At 35.5% G+C, this 17,557-nt stretch overlaps 1 protein-coding gene across 2 annotated transcripts in view; it reads right to left on the bottom strand.

Moving 5' to 3' along the window:
- SLC9A9 (solute carrier family 9 member A9) overlaps nt 1–17,557 on the bottom strand; it is a 709,438-nt gene that overhangs the window by 337,803 nt on the left and 354,078 nt on the right. For both annotated transcript variants that reach the window (XM_031957809.1, XM_031957810.1), the window contains exon 9: nt 4,712–4,800. In XM_031957809.1, the coding sequence (XP_031813669.1) occupies nt 4,712–4,800 (89 nt within the window). The remainder of the gene's footprint in view (nt 1–4,711; nt 4,801–17,557) is intronic.

Genomic DNA, 17,557 nt, shown 5'->3' with positions numbered 1-17,557 from the left:
AAAAACAGTGTAAAGTTTTGGTATTTAAGTAATAATCTTCAGTTATCTGAAAACTTTAGATATGGGAAACATCTCATTCCTCCCACTTTATTTTGCCAATTAAATAATATATCACTAGAATAATGGCAGATAATTGAATCTTAAAAAGCCAATAGGATTTGCAAGGAAGAGATAACATAATTGAAGCGGCAGGAAGAATAAATACTCATGGAAAACAATAATGTTAGTTACCAATTATATATTGTCTAATAATATGTGTTCATCACTGTATTTTCCTTTTAAAAATTCTTATTTGACCCTCATGATAAACATGGGACATCGGTATTATTAATATCTTCATTTTATAGTTGAAGAAATTGAGGCAAATGAAGATTAAGTATTTGCCTAGGGTCATAAGCTATTAAGTGTCTGAGGACAAATTTGAATTCAGGTCTTGACTCTATGCCCAGCACTTTATCCAAAGCACCATCTGGTTATATACCTCAATGTAGTTTCATGCATCATTCCAATTCATCTAAATAAAAACTGCTTCACCCAGTGTTCATATTTCTTACTAATTTTTGGGACATGTTACAAAGACTAGATAAAAATGTCAAGTATCTTAGGTTTTACTGAAATATTAAAAAATGATAAGTAAATACATGGCATTTTGAGGACCGTCATATAGGATCAGTACATCATAGATTCTGACCTAGAAGGGAAATTAGCAACCAGCTAGTTCAACTCTTTCATTATATTAATGAGGAAACTGAGTCCCAAGGAAGTTAACTTACTTGCCCAAGTTATTCAGGCAGTAAGTACTATAGATGTAATTTGAATCCAGGTTCTCCAATTCCAAATTTCTTATTCTTTCTTTTGCATTTTTTTTTGAAGTGAGTCAATGATAGTAAGAAGTGATTATGAGATAATAATAAGGTAGTAGGAAATGCATTCCAGGTATAGTGGACAGCTTGTACAAAGGCAGAGAAGTGAGAGATGGGATGGGGTTGTTCAATGAATGGAATAACCAGAAGGCCAGTTTGATTGCATCACAAGAGTGCACAAAAAGAAGTAATGGGAAATAAGTATGGCTGGATCCAGAGTATGAAGATGTAAATATCAGGCATTTAACCTAATGATAATAAGGATTCAATGAAGTTTGGGGGAGGAGAGAGACACAATCACTCCTAAATCATATCTTTTCCTTATACTCAGTATGATGTCCTGCATACAAAAATTACTTAATAAAGTGAACTTGATATACTTTTTATCAGAAATTTCTATACAGAAATAGGGCAGCTAGGTGGTACAGTGGATAGAGCTGGGACTGGAGTCAGCTGGACTCATCTTCCTAATTCAAATCTAGCCTCACGCACTTACTAGCTGTGTGATCTTGGGCAAGTCACTTAATCATGTTTGCCTCAGTTTCCTCATCTGTGAAATGATCTAGAGAAAGGAATGGCAAACCACTTCAGTGTCTTTGCCAAGAAAACTCCAAATGGGGTCACAAAGAAGTTGGACATGACTCAAAAATGACTAAACAGTAATTTCCAGTCCACATTTAGGTGACTCACTTAGCAAAGACTATTAGGATAATTATATATTCTTGATGGCAAAATGTTACAGATGTGCAATTAAATTGTAACATAAACTTATTTGAGAAAGCACATTTTAACTATGAATACAGGAAAAAAATTTCCACAGAAAAGTAATGGTCAACCATGGTCCCCACCATGACACAAGTTGGCTATGGAAGAAGAATTCTTGATGAAAGGTGGGAGAGATAATAATTCTTGCTGAGGACAGAGTACAATGTGTTCTTGCCTTGATGTGTGAGTGCTAGTCCCATTAGCATTTAAAAGAGAACACTTATTAGCTGAACTACTAAATGTCCTTTATACAATTTAATGAGTTTCACTGGAAAAAAAATCTCCAGCTTAGCTAAGAAGAAATTTAAACACTTTGCAATCATTCACAAATTCAGGCATTTTAATACCATATTTTTAAAGGTACTTTGAATCAAAGGAAGCAGAAAAGTGAGAGAAATCTTGGCAAATGAAGTGTAATTAGGGGAAAACAAGCCAATTCTAACTTTTTAAAGAGGTATCTTTGATCTCATTTCTTGGAAGTCAGGGAAACTGGCTATTGTTGGCCAGATTAGAGTATAACATCAGAACTGATGCCTGAGATATTACATGCCTTTTTTTTTTTATTAAGAATTAAAGAGTAATGCTGAAAGCTGTAATACAAAAAGTGCTGTGCAAATCAGCAAGGTGAACATACTTACGCCAGGAAAGATGACGCAAGAAACTTGGCTATTGTGGATATTTATACCACTATCTAAGAATTACATTAGGCTTATGTCTTATGCATGACATTCATCAAGTGGAAATTAATATAATGTGCCAGAATGTAATGAAACTATCATTATTAGTGTATACCATTTTATGATATATTTTTCATATTAGAATTTTAAAGAACATCATTCACTCTCATGTAAAATAAAACCAAATGCTAGCCTCCCCAGAATTTGTAAATGAACAACAATAGACTTGTAAATTTTATAAAGAGAGCACAAAAATCTTTGAGAGGAAGGATTTATCTTTGTCTCTTCTATAGCATCATGTTCTGTTGTTTTGCTGTTGTCTGACTCTTTGTAACTCCATTTAAATTAAACCAGTATCTTTGCCTGTTGTTTCCAACTCATTTTACAGATGAGGAAACTGAGGCAAATTGGGTAAAGTGCCCAGCGGCACACAGCTAGTAAGTATCTGAAACCAGATTTGAACTCTGGTCTGCCTGATTCCAGACCCAGAGCTCTATCTAGCATTATGTTAGGGGCACTTAAACAAAACTAAATGAAAACTAATTATTTCAAAGGCTAGATGCTAGATATTATACTAGGAAACATCTATTTATATAACATAGTTAGATATGCTAAAGATAAAGAAAACAGAAAGGAAAGGAGAGCCCTATAACTGAAACAAAGAAAAACACAAGGAAAGGAGGAAGAGAAGGAGGAAAACAAGGAGGAAGAAAAGGAAAAAGGATGATTAGGAGGAAAAGAGGAAGGAAAGAAGGAAAGAAAGAAAATGCAGGAAAGACAAAGAAGAGAAATAAAGTACAAGGAAGGAAAGAGTAAGGGATGGAGAGAGAAAGAATAGGAAGGAGGGAAGGAAGGAGAGGGAGGAAGTGAGAAAGAGGAAAAGTATAAATAAAAAAGGAAAGAAGGAAGGAAGATAGAAATGAAGGGAGGAAGGGAGGAAAGTTGGAAGTGAAAAGAAACAGGAGATGTAAATGATATTAGAAAATGAATTTGGAAAATTCTCTCTTAAAGGACAGTTCTATAAAAGTGAAAGCTGGCAGCTGGGAAAATATCTTTTGTCAAACTATTCAGAGAGAGAGAGAGAACAGAAGGTTGGGGGGCACTGATATCAGCTGTGCCTCCCCAAGGTGCAGGACTGCTGTCTAGCCCTGAGACAAGATGCCTTTGAAGTTCAGTATAATAGTCTACATAGCAAGACTTAGAAGTACAAGTCCCTAAACAGGGTCCGAACTTTCCAGAATGCAAAAATCTCAAAGAATCCAACAATGTCAGAAAAAGGACATTTGCTTTTCAAAGTCTTAGGAAAATTAACACAAGTACTGTAATCTTATTACTGGCTCCCGAGAGTACAAGGACCTTATTACAAATTTTTGTTCTCAGTACATATTGTCTCCCCTGTGGAGTATATGAAGCCAGAAGCCAGAAGGTATATGCTACAGTCCTTGGACCTTGAAGAGGGAGGGGCTATTTTTCATTTGATTGAAGATATAATATTCTCAGAGTAGTCTGAGAGGAAAGTCAGGGAATATAAAATGGGGAGGGTACCACAGTGTCATCTGAGTTACTCTCTCTGTAGCGAGCTTGGATGTTTTACAGCATCATAGACTTAGAACTGGGATGATCTTTAAAGGTCACTTAGTCCAACCCTCTAATTTTAAAGATGGGGAAACTGAGGCATGGAGAGGTTAAGTGATTTGCAAGAAGTCACACAGCTAGTAAAGAATTTGACTCTAGTACTTTTAACCTCAAATCCAATGTCACGAGTGAACTTTCCCAATCCAATGGTAAATCCTGTTCCATAGCTCAGGAGATATTATTTAGATTGCAAGTTTTGATATGATAGCCTGTCTGCTGTCAAGGAACTCTACATCACAGAGGGAAGAAAACCTAATAGATAGGGTTGACTGTATGCAAAAACTACATCCTATCTTTTGTGACCATTGACAGGTCATGGAGTTGTATGGACTTGCATGTTCAATGAGGTTAAAGCCTAAAACACACCCTTAAAAGCCCAACAACCTCCCCAATTCTCTTCTTTTTCTTTCTTAGAAACATCCGATCTCATAAGCTTTATGTGCTTTTAGATGTAAGTGACTCTGAATTATTAGCAACTCTGTGTCTTTCATCTTTAAGACTGAAATTCTACATTTGAGGTCTCTCAGGAGGGAGAGACTATTATAACTATTTTTTTTAACCAAGAGAATTGCTAATGGTTTTCCTGGCCAGGGGTGTCTGGGGAAGGGAGGATGGGAAGGGATAGGAACAATCTCTATAAATATTCTGCCCATAATGAAGGCTTAAGCTTTTTTCTCTCTAATGAAATTCCTTCAAGGTCTACTGACAGAATCACTATACAATCCTCACATTAAGAAAAGAGGCAAAAACAGTCATAATCTTTTCCTTTACCTGTTTTGTTCTCATTTTGGAATCTGACGACAGATTGTTGTAGGTATAATGGGCTTGTGTGACTCCACAAAAAAGGACAGCCACTATTCCTGAAATTCAAAGAGACAAGAATTAGCTCCGATTTTCTTGTTTCACCCAGCCTGAGCCCCAGTAATCTGCTTGATAAGCCATTGGAGGGTGTTAAAATTTCCATAATGCTAATGCTAAAAATTGTAATAATTTTGGGAGGCATCTCGGTGTCATGGAGAGAGGAATGGATTAGAGTCAGGGGACCTGGCTTGAAAGCCTGATCTTGTCATTTGCTGTTGGTTAGTCACTTAATCTCTTGTGGCTTCTGTTCCCTCATCTATTAAAAATAGAGAGGTCAGGATAGATGAGCTTTTATTTTCTGGTCTTTTCTAGTCTAAAACTATGACTTTAGGGAAATAATTTTTTTTTGAGCAGATATTTCATTTTTGGTCTTTATAACTCCCAAGCCTAGAATACCTTGCATATAAAAAGCATTTAATAAATGTTGATTGGTTTTGATATTTGCTCTTCTTCCCTTACAACTCAGTAAGATACATCATCTTTTAGCTACTGATAGGTTATCAGTATCATGGATATCCAGAGAACAGTTTGGGGTGGGCCAGTCAGCTGTTATTTGGATGGTTTATATGAACAATATGATCTTAAACTTTGCAAATCACTTGATATATACAATCTCTATTTGTTCTTATAAAAATCCTGGGAAGCAAATTCTATTGTCTCTACTTTATAGATGAGATTATAGATGAGATTTAGACATTTTAAGAGACTTATCCAACGTCATACAGGTAAGAAATGTTGGAGATAGAATTTGAACTTGGTTTTCTTTTCTGAATCCACTCTTCTGTTCTCTATGGCAGCTGGATGTCTCTGTTAAATGATATTTCAAAGATTAGGGTTCTATAAATGGTCAGTCTTTGTATATAAGTGAAATTTCAAATAATTAATGGGTTCATTTAAACTATCATACGTAGGCTGGGATGCTAACAAATATACATTCAGTTTTCAAGTGCCTTCTTTTTCCTCTCCAAGGAGGTGAGGTGGAAACAAATAAACAAAGGGAAACACTTCTTAATACTTCATTTCATAGGTTTATATACAAATTTACCTGTAACAAAAATTCTTTTGTTACATATCGTGTACTTGTGCTAGATGCTTGGACAGAAACAAATTCAAACAAATTCAAAGAGCATCAATTTTTGTCATGCTCTCCACAGGGGAGGTTATACAGGGGAGTATGCCATAGATTAAGTGGGCTTAAAAAGATAAGAAATTTAGGCATAAGGGAAGAATATAGAAGATGAGAAAAGTCAAGTCTAAAGAGAATAATCCCTTGAACCAAAATTAATCCAATAGATCAAATTTTTGATAATTTTTCAGAATCTCAAGATATGCCCTTAATTCTTCAAATTGGACTGCTTTGTCATTAAGAATTTAAGGAAACTGAATTTTATACTCTCATATGTAGATAATAGGGTTATCACAGATTGACAGGATTTTAGAGCTGTGTCACTTCAGAGACCAGTTAGTTTATTCTACATATGACCAAAAAACATATCCATAATATCTCTGTTGAGTGCTTATCCAGCCTTTGTTTAAAGACTTCAAGTGAAGGGAAACCCATTGCTTATATTTTGTGTTTGGATAGTCTTAATTGTCACAATAGAATTGTACCCCACCCCAAGAAATCTAAAATTTTCCCCTTTGAATTCTTCCACATGATGATCCTTCTAACACTTGAAGACAGCTATAGTCACCACCCCTTTTCCCTAACCTTCTCTTAGGCCAAATATTTCCAGTTCATTCAAGAAAAACATCATAATCAAAGAAAGAAGGAACCAAAATATATGTAAAATGTGTGTGTGTGTGTGTAGGTCAGGAAAGGACTCATTTAGGGGATGGTGTTTGAGCCAAAACTTTTTAAAAATCTGAATTTTAAGAGGCAGAGGGGATGAGGGAAATATAATTTAAAAATGGGGAAGACATTTGTCACCAGATTGGCCATAGACTGACAAAGTTTTAAGCCACAAAAGTTGTGATCTGAAAGAGCTACCTACCATGAGAAAAGAATTGATTTACCCCAAAATGGAATTTTATAATAATTCAAAATGACAGCTCAACTTTTTTTAAAGTTAGAAGACTACACACTATGAAGGTTTGCCAGAAATATATATATTCAGCTACTGTTCAAAGAGTTTTATTCTGTAAATTCTTCTCTTTTTGGCTCTTTTTTAAGGAATGTTAAACATAAAAGAAAAAAAAAGCAAAAATACTTATAAAATTATATTTTACTCCATAAAAATCATCTACTTTTCTAAGGAAACTTTTAAAGTATTAAATTACTTTCAGGTCTGAGGGTATTAGGATGCTCACTGCCGCTTTTTCACCAAATGTGTCTTGACATTTAAAAATATTATTATTCTTTTGTGTTTGTGTATTCTGTGGCCTATTATAGTTTCTATGTTAAACAGAATAACCTACTAATAAACCCATATGACAATTTTTATCCTATTCTGTCATTCTATTGAGCCATGAGAAAGGTATGAGTCAGTGAAAAGATAGCATAATTTCCTGAAAACAAGCCAATATGGCCTAAGGGGAAAAAAAACACACTAAGAGATAGCAAATATACTGTATCTCCTGACATCCACCCATTTCTCTCAGATTATTTGTACTGCTCTAAAGCTTGGTTTTTAGTGTATGGATTGACCAGGGAGCGTGAGGACATCATGATAAGAGACAAGGACATTCGGACTCTGCATTAGCAGAAGCATTAGTTACCTACATTCATGTCTCTCTTCTAGTATATTTATGTATATGTTTTGTTTTTACTGTTCATAGATTACTACCTCAGTATACATCTTTGTGCTGAAATAATTATGCCATCTAGCTGACTATTAAAAATAAATACACAGGTCGGAGCTTGTGAGCTATAGTTTTAGAAAAGCACTATGAACCTTAGATAGCTACTTAAAACCTCCAAGTAAAATTGGATAGATGGAATAGGTAATAAGAAATGTTAAATGTTTAATTCTTACAATATCCCAGGAAAGCAAACAAAAGTATAATGCTAACAAATAAGTATTCTGAGGCAATGAGAATTATTTCTCTTCATAGCACCCAAACACATTCAATTCTTAACACATATGTAAATGAATGACAAACACTATTGTTCTTAATGTTTTAAAATTGGGACCTGACTTTATGAGCAACAAATTATAAAGTATATGCAAACCTTTTTAACTAAATAAAACTTAAAATGCTATTGATTGAACACATTTAATGATGTGCATAAAAGTTATTGTGTTGGATAGAATTAAACATAAATATTGTTTGTCAAAGCTCTCCCCCAGCCTCTTCTTTTCTATTTCATTTCTCTTGATAATATCATCCTTTCCCATAGGTTCACCAGTAAATAAACTCTGTGCAGATGCCTCTAAAATCTTCAACCCTGACCTTTCTCTTATATTTCAAATCTTCAGTATCAACAAACTCCAGGATCTTTCACTTGGATGTCATACTTGAGACTTCAAAATCAATATAATTCAAGAAAAACTTTCTTCTTCCTTTGTCCATTTATATGGATATTTAAAACCTGACTTTGAATTTGACTGTCCTTCACTCTCATTTACTGATCTAAATATTATCAAATCCTGTGTATTTTGACTTCATAAGGTCTCATATCTGTTTTCTCTTTTCCACTTCCCTTGCTACCAGCCTTGTACAAGACCTTAGGATATCTTGTCTAGATTATTGCCAAAGTCTCTCTGCTTTTTCTTCTCACTCCAAGATATCTGTTCTGATCCATATGAGGCTAGTTTAATGCAGATATTTCATCATGGAAATCTGCCCAAAATTATTCCATGGCTGGAAATCATAGAATATTAATCCCAAAGGTCTCATGGAGTTGATCTATTCTTTCTAATGAGGAAGACAAAATGCAAATATCTATATACACTCTATATCAGGCTCAATTGAAAATAATAAACAGAGAAAAACTAGAATTAAATCTTCATCAAATCTGCATCAAAATGGTTCACTAAGCCTTGGATGAGCTATAAGGTGAGTTGATGGAGAGGGGGAAGTGATAATCCACACTCTTCCTACTGCTTACCAGGCAAAACCCAAGCTCACAAGTACGGATTTCTAGCTCTTTAAAATTTGGTACCACCATGCCCTTCCAGCATAACCTTGCCCCAGTCTTGCTGCAGGCACTTTTTGTTCTAGCCAAACTGATCAAATTCACTCACACCTGTTCAAATTCCTGTGCTTTACCTCCTCTGAGACTTTGCACACTTTGTCTGCATCCAGAATGTCCTCTTCCCAAAGCCCCCTCTATCCTTATGTTCACAAAATGGCACTCTGATCCAGCTGGTCAGAATTTAACTTTTCTCCTTACTTCACGTAGCACTTTGCTAGGGTCTTAGAGGTACATTGGTCCCAACATTTCAGAAATTAAGCTGAACTGAAAAAAAAAAACTCCTGAGAAATCTCTTCTTCCAGGGGTTTTTAATTTTTTTATTGTGTCATGGACCCCTTTGGTGCTTTGGTAAAGCCCATATGTACGTTGTTTTTAAATAAATGGAGGAAATGATAAATTTCAGTTAAAGGTTAGTGAAAGTAAATATCATTTTCCCCATATTATCATGGATTTCTCTGAAATCTATCCAAAGGTCCATGGATCACACATTAAGGAACCCTGATCCAATATCATCTCAATTATGCAAATGAAGTAAATAAGAACCAGATATGGCAAATGTCTTATAACCCAAGGTCAAACAGGAGAAACCTAAGTTATCTGACTCTAAACCCAGCATTCTCTCTTCTATTAATCCTCCAATTTTGCCTTGTAGTTATTTGTATCTCTATTTTATCCTTGTAGCTCTTAACTCTCTACAGCAATGAAAACGTGTTTTTTATTTTGTATGTCCCTTCATGCCCAGTCCAATGTCTTTCCTATAACAGCTGCTAAAGAAAGATGTGCTGAATCAAATTGCATCATAAGCAGTTCACAAGAGTGATTATAATTAGTATTACTTTGGCATAGTAATAATGTTTTTACTACGTTCAAATTGAGTTCTTAGTTTCTCTTCTTTCTTAGCTCTCTGGGATCCAAAAACAACACTGATAGTGACAGTTTTCTCTGCCACATATATAACTTAATCCCTATCAAATACACATTTTAAAGACAGAAGCACTGGATCCAATTTCCCAGCTGTCAGACCTCCCACAAAGACCCAGTAAGGAGGATCCCTGAATTCTCTGAGTCCTCCCTAATTTTGTATCCCATTCTGAGAGGTATATTTCTGGTAGAAGGGAAGGGAAGAGGGAATACATATAAGCACCTATTATGTGCTAAGCCCCTTACAAATATTATCTCATTTGATCCTTACAATATTTCTTTTGGAGAAGGGGCTATTATTATCCCCATTTTATAGTTAACAACCCTGAAGCACACTGAGGTTAAATGTCTTGCCCATGGTCACATAGCTTGTAAGTGTGTGAGGTAGGATTTGAACTCTGATCTTTCTAATTATGTTGAGGGCTCTATCCACTGCACCACCTAGTACCAATAGAAGCAGCAGAATGAGTCTCAGCAATTCTAGAATGCTATACAAGGGTCTGAGAGCATGCTCACAAAATGGTAGCTGATGGGAGGAAGAGATATGCTTCATGACTTCCATAATTGAGGGGAACAGCCACAATGATGAGAACACAAATCACATCTCATACTAAGGACTGGATTACTGTGGCAGATACTAGGATAAAAAACTAGGATAAAAAATATTTCTTGCCCTCAAGGAGCATAGAGGGCAGGAGACATAGCATGTACATAGTGAAATAAATCAAAGATAATTTGAAGAGGGAGAGGTCACAAAGAACTGAAGGGAGGTCACAGAGGGCCTTAAAGGAAGATCAGGATTCTGAAGGGTATTGATGAAGAAAGAGCTCATTTCAGGCATAGAAAAAAGCCTATACAAAGAGACACGAAGAGAAAATGAAATACCTATTTCAAGGGAATTGGCTATGAACTTTATGTTGGCTGGAACATACAGCCTGTGAAGAGGGTAACATGAATTAAGTCTGGCATATGAAGGGGGAGAGAGCCAGTTGTGGGGAATTGAAATGTTAGATTGAGAAATGTTAGATCCTAGAAGCGGTAGAGGCCCCTTGAAGTTTTTTGACCAGGAAAGTTATATGATCAATCCCGTGCTTTAGGAAGGTGATTTTGGCAGCAAAGATGAAGATGGATTAGAGAAAGGATAGAATTAGAGAAAGGATAGAATGGAAGCAGGGAAGCATTGAAGAGGCCATCAAAGTAGCACAGGGAAAGGGGCGATGAGGGCATGCATTAGGGTGGCCAATTTGTGAGTAGGGAGAAAGGGGTGGAATAAAAGCAAAATTGTGGAAGTACTGATTCACAATGGAAAGTGAAGACTCAGGGCTCATTCTGAGCTGAGGTGAAGTGTCTGGAAGGGTTGGTGAAATCCCCCCCCCCAAAAAAAAAATGGAGAAAATTTGAGGAAGGTCTGGTTTGTTTAATATTGAAGGTGGGAGAGGGATTGCAAATTCCATTTGATATCTACTAAGACATCCAGGTAGAGATGAAAGTTGCAACAAATGGCTGACATTCCGAAGAATTAACAGAGCTAGATGAGCTGGGCTTTATATCTTGAGTTTGAGGCTGTATCATTGGTATACCAGCCTTTTCCCACTCATTCTCTCAATGACATATCACTTATCTCCATGTTGTTACTCCAAGATCCATGTTCCTTGAAACTGAGACTTTACAGAAGATAAGGAATAAATCTGTAATTTGATTGGTAGAGAAATGACATTCCCAGATTAAGAAATGAAGATTGATAAACTTCTCCACAAGTTTTGGTCTTAACAGAGATTTTTGCAACATTGAGAGGATAAATGATTTGTTCAGGATTACACATACAGTACATGACAGAGGAGAGATTTGAAAACAAACTTTGTAGCAAGCTCTCTATTCACTATACTACAATGCCTTGGGGTCACAGGTACCAGCTGAAGACTGGCTGAAGAAAATAGAAAAGGTCTTTTCCACCCCAGATCCTCATAACATCTTTACCTTATTCTCTTTTTCTCATCTTCACTAATCTCTCTGCCTTGCACCATCTTCTCAAATGGATTCTGGGCAGTGACTTTTTCATTTAGTTTAGACCATTACCTATTTCATCTATTCCCTAAGGTATATCATAACTCCCCTATCCTACTTGTACTAACAAGGAGACCCTCTTCTCCCCAAGTGTGTGATTCTTTACCCTTTGCCTGAATCACCCAGACTACTTTGTATTCTTGTCCCAATCTTACCTTATCTATTGGCCCCTAATTCCCAACAATTACAAATAAGAACATTTAAAACTATTAAAACAGTTCCAAACATTGTCTTTTATTTTCCTAAAATAAGAGGGCAGAGTCATTCTATCACAAATTGAAGGTATTTTCTGAAATCACTTTCTCCTCTAAAAGAAATATTTGATAGGAGCAATAATTGGAGCAGTTGTGAGACACAGTGTGTAGAGTGCCAGACTTGGGAGTTCAAACCTGGCCTCAGACACTCACTAGCTGTGTGTCTCTGAGCATGTCACTTAACCCTGTTTGCCTCAGTTTCCTCATCTGTAAGATTAGCTGGAGAAAGAAATGGCCAACTACACTAGCATCTTTATTGAGAAACCCCAAGTCACAGATGTGACTGAAATTACTGGATGCTGATGAAGATAAAAGATGCAGAGAAACAGATGAAAGAAGTTCAGGCCTAAACAAAATGAAGAGATGATCCTAAAAAAAAACTGGATGATAACCAGAGCTCCTGTGTCTAATACTGAACATAGATCCCCTATTTATATTCTTACAATGGGCTCACAGTACACAGTAAGTCCATGAAAGCAGTGGCTATAGCATTAACCATTTAGGCAAATGCAAAAAAAACCCATAGACAACAGATTTTGAAGTCAATTATAAGAGCTGTTTTGAGAAACCACAAAAAGGTTCATTGTTAAGTCTAAAATAATTGGCAAGCAAATAAATTTTGGAAAGAACAAGATGAAGTCCATCCTTCTTAAATTTTTTTCTTTCTATAAATAAAAATTTTCTAGGTTAATGCTATAGCCACTGCTTTTATGGAGCCCCAGTTGTCTCAGTTTCCCCATCTGTAAAATGAACTGGAGAAAGAAATGGCAAGCTATGACATTATCTTTGCCAATAAAACCCCAAATGGAATCATATAGTGTTAGACATATCTGAAAAAAAAAACAACAATTTTGTGCCTAGAAATATATTTATTAAGTAGAGGACCTGAGTTGGAATCTCATAACAAACATGTATTTCCTATATGGCCTTGGTCATATCAGTTAATTTATCTAAGCCTTCTGTAAAATGAAGGGATTGCCCTATATGACCACTAAAAATCTGTATCTGATTCTTATTTGAAGTAATAGAGTCAGTTCCTCTTTATTTGCATATAGCATAGAAAATATGTTATCAGTTTTTCTCAGGATCTCATTCAGATTGACATGTGGTCCTGGCTTAACAGCTAGGTCATATAGATAAATTATCTTAGATGGGGAAACTGAGGCAACTGGGGATCAGTGACTTGCCCAGGCTCACACAGCTGACAGTTATCTGAAACTAGACTTGAACTCATGAAGATGAATCTTCCTGACTCTAGCCAGTGTTCTATCTAACTGCCAAAGGCTCATTACTAGTTGTCATTTTTTACTACTCATTGTCACATACTATATCCAATCAGTTGCCAAGGACTACTATTGATATTACCATCAAAATATCTCTTGAATAATCCTTTTCTCTTTTCTGACACATAGAGGATCCTCTATATGGGAGGATATAACCAAGAATTACCTGAGAGGAAGAGATATGCAAGAAGAGGAAGAGATATACAAGCCCTTATCACCTAGGCCATGACTAAAGCTTGCTGTTGGTGTTCCTAGCTCAACTCTTGCCCAATCCACTCTATTCTCTTCTCAGTTGTCAAATCAATCTTCTTAAATCTGTCCTAAAACCTCCCATTCAATAAACTATAACTGTTCCCTTTTGCCTCCAGAATCAAATACAAAATCCTGTTTGTCTTTTAAAGCCCTCCACATTAGTAAGCCTTTCCTACCCTTCCAGTTTTTGTTTTGTTCTGTTTTGTGAGTGTGTATATATATGTTTTTAATACCTCATTTCCCTCCATGTACTTTGTGATCTAATTATCCTGACCTCCCTGAATTTTCTCTCAAGATAGTCCATATTCCAACTTTGATGATTTTTAACTGACTGTCCCTTAATCTGGAACACTCTGCCTCCTTATCTCTGCCTTCTGGCTTTCTTCAAGACTCAAGTAACCTTCCAAAGGAAACCTTTCCTAGTCCTCCTTAATCTTAGTGCCTTCCCTCTGAGACCATTGATCCTGTAAATATCTGTAAATGAGACAATTAATTCTGTATATATCTATATAAGACAAAAAGATGGACTTAGGAATAAATAGATGAGTAATAGAAAAGGATTTTCAGATAGTTATAAGATATTTTGCCTAATTCACAGCTCAATGACTTGAAAAGGATGCATTCAGAGGAGAGTTGCTCAATGGAGTTATAAGGAGAGATTAAGGAAACTGGTGTTAGTTAATTGAGAAAAAAGTAACACTAGAAGGATCTTTCAAAAAATATCAGTTGTTATAAAGGTTTAGATGGTTAGCCAGTTTCCATTTTCCCACCAAAGATAAAATGATTAGATAAAGAAGAAACTTTGTTTTCTGTTTTCATTTTGTTTTAATATGATTATAGGTTATTGAAAGAGTTGAAGCTTATTGTTGTGTATTTAAAAACAATACAAAAGTTCATGTATTTTTTATGCCTTTTAATCAGTGCTGAAAATCCTTTTCTATTACTCATCTATTTATTCCTAAGTCCATCTTTTTGTCTTCATCCTTCACTTCTCATTTCCTTTTGTAATGGAGTATTTTATACTTTAAAGGTGCTACAGATGGAGGTATGCTAGTAAATATTTCTGAAGAAGGAGATAATTGGAGCTGAGTCTTGTAGGAAGGAAGGTTTTGAAAGAAGTGACATAGAGAGGGAGAGAATTCCAGGATTGAAGGAGGACAAGTGTCCTGTGAAAGAAAGTGTATAGCTGGATTGTTGAGTATGTGAAAGAGGTGTTGAATTTAAGGAATGGTGAGGAAGCTGAGACCCAGATTAAGTGACAGGTCTAAAGTCATGCAGCTAGTATCAAAGGCAAAATTTAAACTCAGGTCTTTCCTGATTCTAAGACAAAAATCTTTCTTTTTCTTTATTTTTTTTGGGAGGCATTCAAAGTTAATAGCTTGCCCAGGGTCACAAAGTTGACTAGTATCTGAGGTTATATTTGAACTCAAGTCCTCCTGACTCTAGGACCAATGTTCTATCCATTAGGCTATCTGGTTGCCCCATCATCTCTCTCTTGTGTGTATTTTATTGGGCATAGTGTAAATACTTAGTACATATAGTTGGTCTCTATTCCTCTGCTTGCCCAAGGGGGAAAATTCCCTCTTTTAACTGAAGATGGATATGAAGGTTATAGTTGTCTTCTCTTTGAGTTTGGGAAAATGGAGGAAGACAAAAAGGGGAAAAGAAAAAGGATGTTTTATTGGCAAGGTATGGTTATGGAAGAAAAGAGAATCCTTATTGATCTCCCCTATAAAAAAGTCAAGGACAATTTGAGATTTTGTTAATTTTCCCTTCCCATGCTTATTCAAACAACTGTTATTTTTAAGTATTGAGTAGGAATAAGTCAATATATTTTCCCTCAGCACTGGTACAGATGTAGCTTTACTTAAAGAGAGAGAATAGATTAAAGTTGGTTAATTTGGTCAAGGACAGGAGCCAGAATATACTAATAACAACAAAGAGTCACAGTCTTTGGTCTTTTTCCCACCCAAAATTTAAAGTTGTCTTGTTATGTTAGACAAAAAAAGACACATGTTTACATTATTCATACAGCTCCACATTCTAATATCATCTCAGACCTTTCAAAGGACATATTATCACTTTCAATACCAGTATCAGTATAATTTATAATGCCATATTTTTTCTTAATGCTAACTTCAAAGGTCACACACGCTAGTATCAAGTACCAAAAAAAAATACCTTAGAGATCACATGTTGAGGCCCAAAGAATTTAAATGACTTGCTGAAGTATATACTAACAAAGCTTAGTGTCAGAGAAATTAAATGTGGCTTGTCCAAGGAGATCTGGATAGTCAGTCTAGGATTCTTTGGCTCCAAAGCCAACTATTTTCCCTTTATGTGACTCTTAGAAGCTTGACTATGACCTGAGGGTCTCATGTTGGTCACCTCTGGACAAGATTTCCTCAACACTTTTCTTTAAGGACATTTACCTCTCTCAAAGGATGGAGCAAATTTATAGCATCATGCATATTGATTCACACACATAAATAAATCTGCTTATCTAGATTTATTATAGGCCATGTCCATGTTCTTCTCATGTCATTCCAGTTTGATATGACAAACTCCTAGCAACCATGGTCTGTGCTACTGATAAAAATTATTCAGCAGTTCTCATTAAAAGTTGAGGAAACCTTCAGATACAGATGCTGAAAAGTAAATGCCTGTCACATGGAGCATGATTTTCTTTGAAATTAAATGCAGACTTTAGGGGGTTTGTGAAGCTGAAGAATACTGAATTCTGGGGCAGAAAATATTGATTAGATCATCAGAGCAGAGAAAGAGAGAGACAGACATCGAAAGAAAAAAAATAGTTGGGTCTCCCTGGTAAGTTGTTCTCACATTATACTCCAAGGAACTTCAGACTTGATTGGATTATTTTTCTATCTTGAAGATTTATTAATTTTAATCAGGGAAAAATGATACATATCTGTTTGGTTCTCTACACACTATCATTGAAAATAAACTTGGAACTCGAAGACAAAAGGTTCAAGCAAGTTGAAAACCAATATAGGAATATTTTAAAATGTGACATTCTGAATAATAATTCAGATTAATCTTTGGTTTTCCAGATTAGGCAAATATGGAGTTAGCAAATTTATCATGATTAAAATGGAAAAGAATACTTAATTAACCATTTCTAGCTCCTCTAATACACTTTATAATCATAAATGTAGAAGCTATTTCCTTTCTGAGTGTCATGGCTAAAATGTAACAATCTTCCATCAACTTAGTTCCCAAAGAGACTGTGAGAATTTATGTAAATTGCTTTGAGAAAGTCAGAAAGTCTTCACATAAATTAAAATACCCACAGCAGCACTTTTTATTATAGCAAAAAAAAATTAACCAAGAATAAATAGATGCTCTTCAGAGAGGTAAAGGCTGCACTAATATAAGAATTTAATGCAATATTATAAGGAACAATAAATACGAGAAGAGAGAAATATGGAACCCTTATGTAGACTGAACAGCTGTATGTTGATAAACAAGCAAGGAGATTGGAATGATATGCACCATGATTGCATTAATGAAATTAAAATAACTCTGAAAGGCAGCCAAACTTTGATTAATTGTAACAACTAATCTCAGTCCTGGGGATCAGATGGTGAAATATACCTCTCTCTTCACAGTAGAGTGTGGGGGACAACAGGCACACAATGTTGTGTATGCTATCGTATTGTGTAGGATTTGCTTAATTATTTTTTCTTTGTTTTGGGAAGATTTATCAGTTTGCTAGCACTATGTTGAGAAATGAGGACAAAAATGAAAGACATCAATACAATTTTTAAAATTACTTTGAGATCTTTGGGAAAATATTGATTAAAATTCTAGATAAGTTCTGCTA

Source organism: Sarcophilus harrisii, chromosome 3, assembly GCF_902635505.1.
Source record: "Sarcophilus harrisii chromosome 3, mSarHar1.11, whole genome shotgun sequence".
Taxonomy (NCBI): Eukaryota; Metazoa; Chordata; class Mammalia; order Dasyuromorphia; family Dasyuridae; genus Sarcophilus; species Sarcophilus harrisii.
Note: the sequence above shows the minus strand (reverse complement) of the source record. Positions and strands in the feature narration are given on the sequence as shown.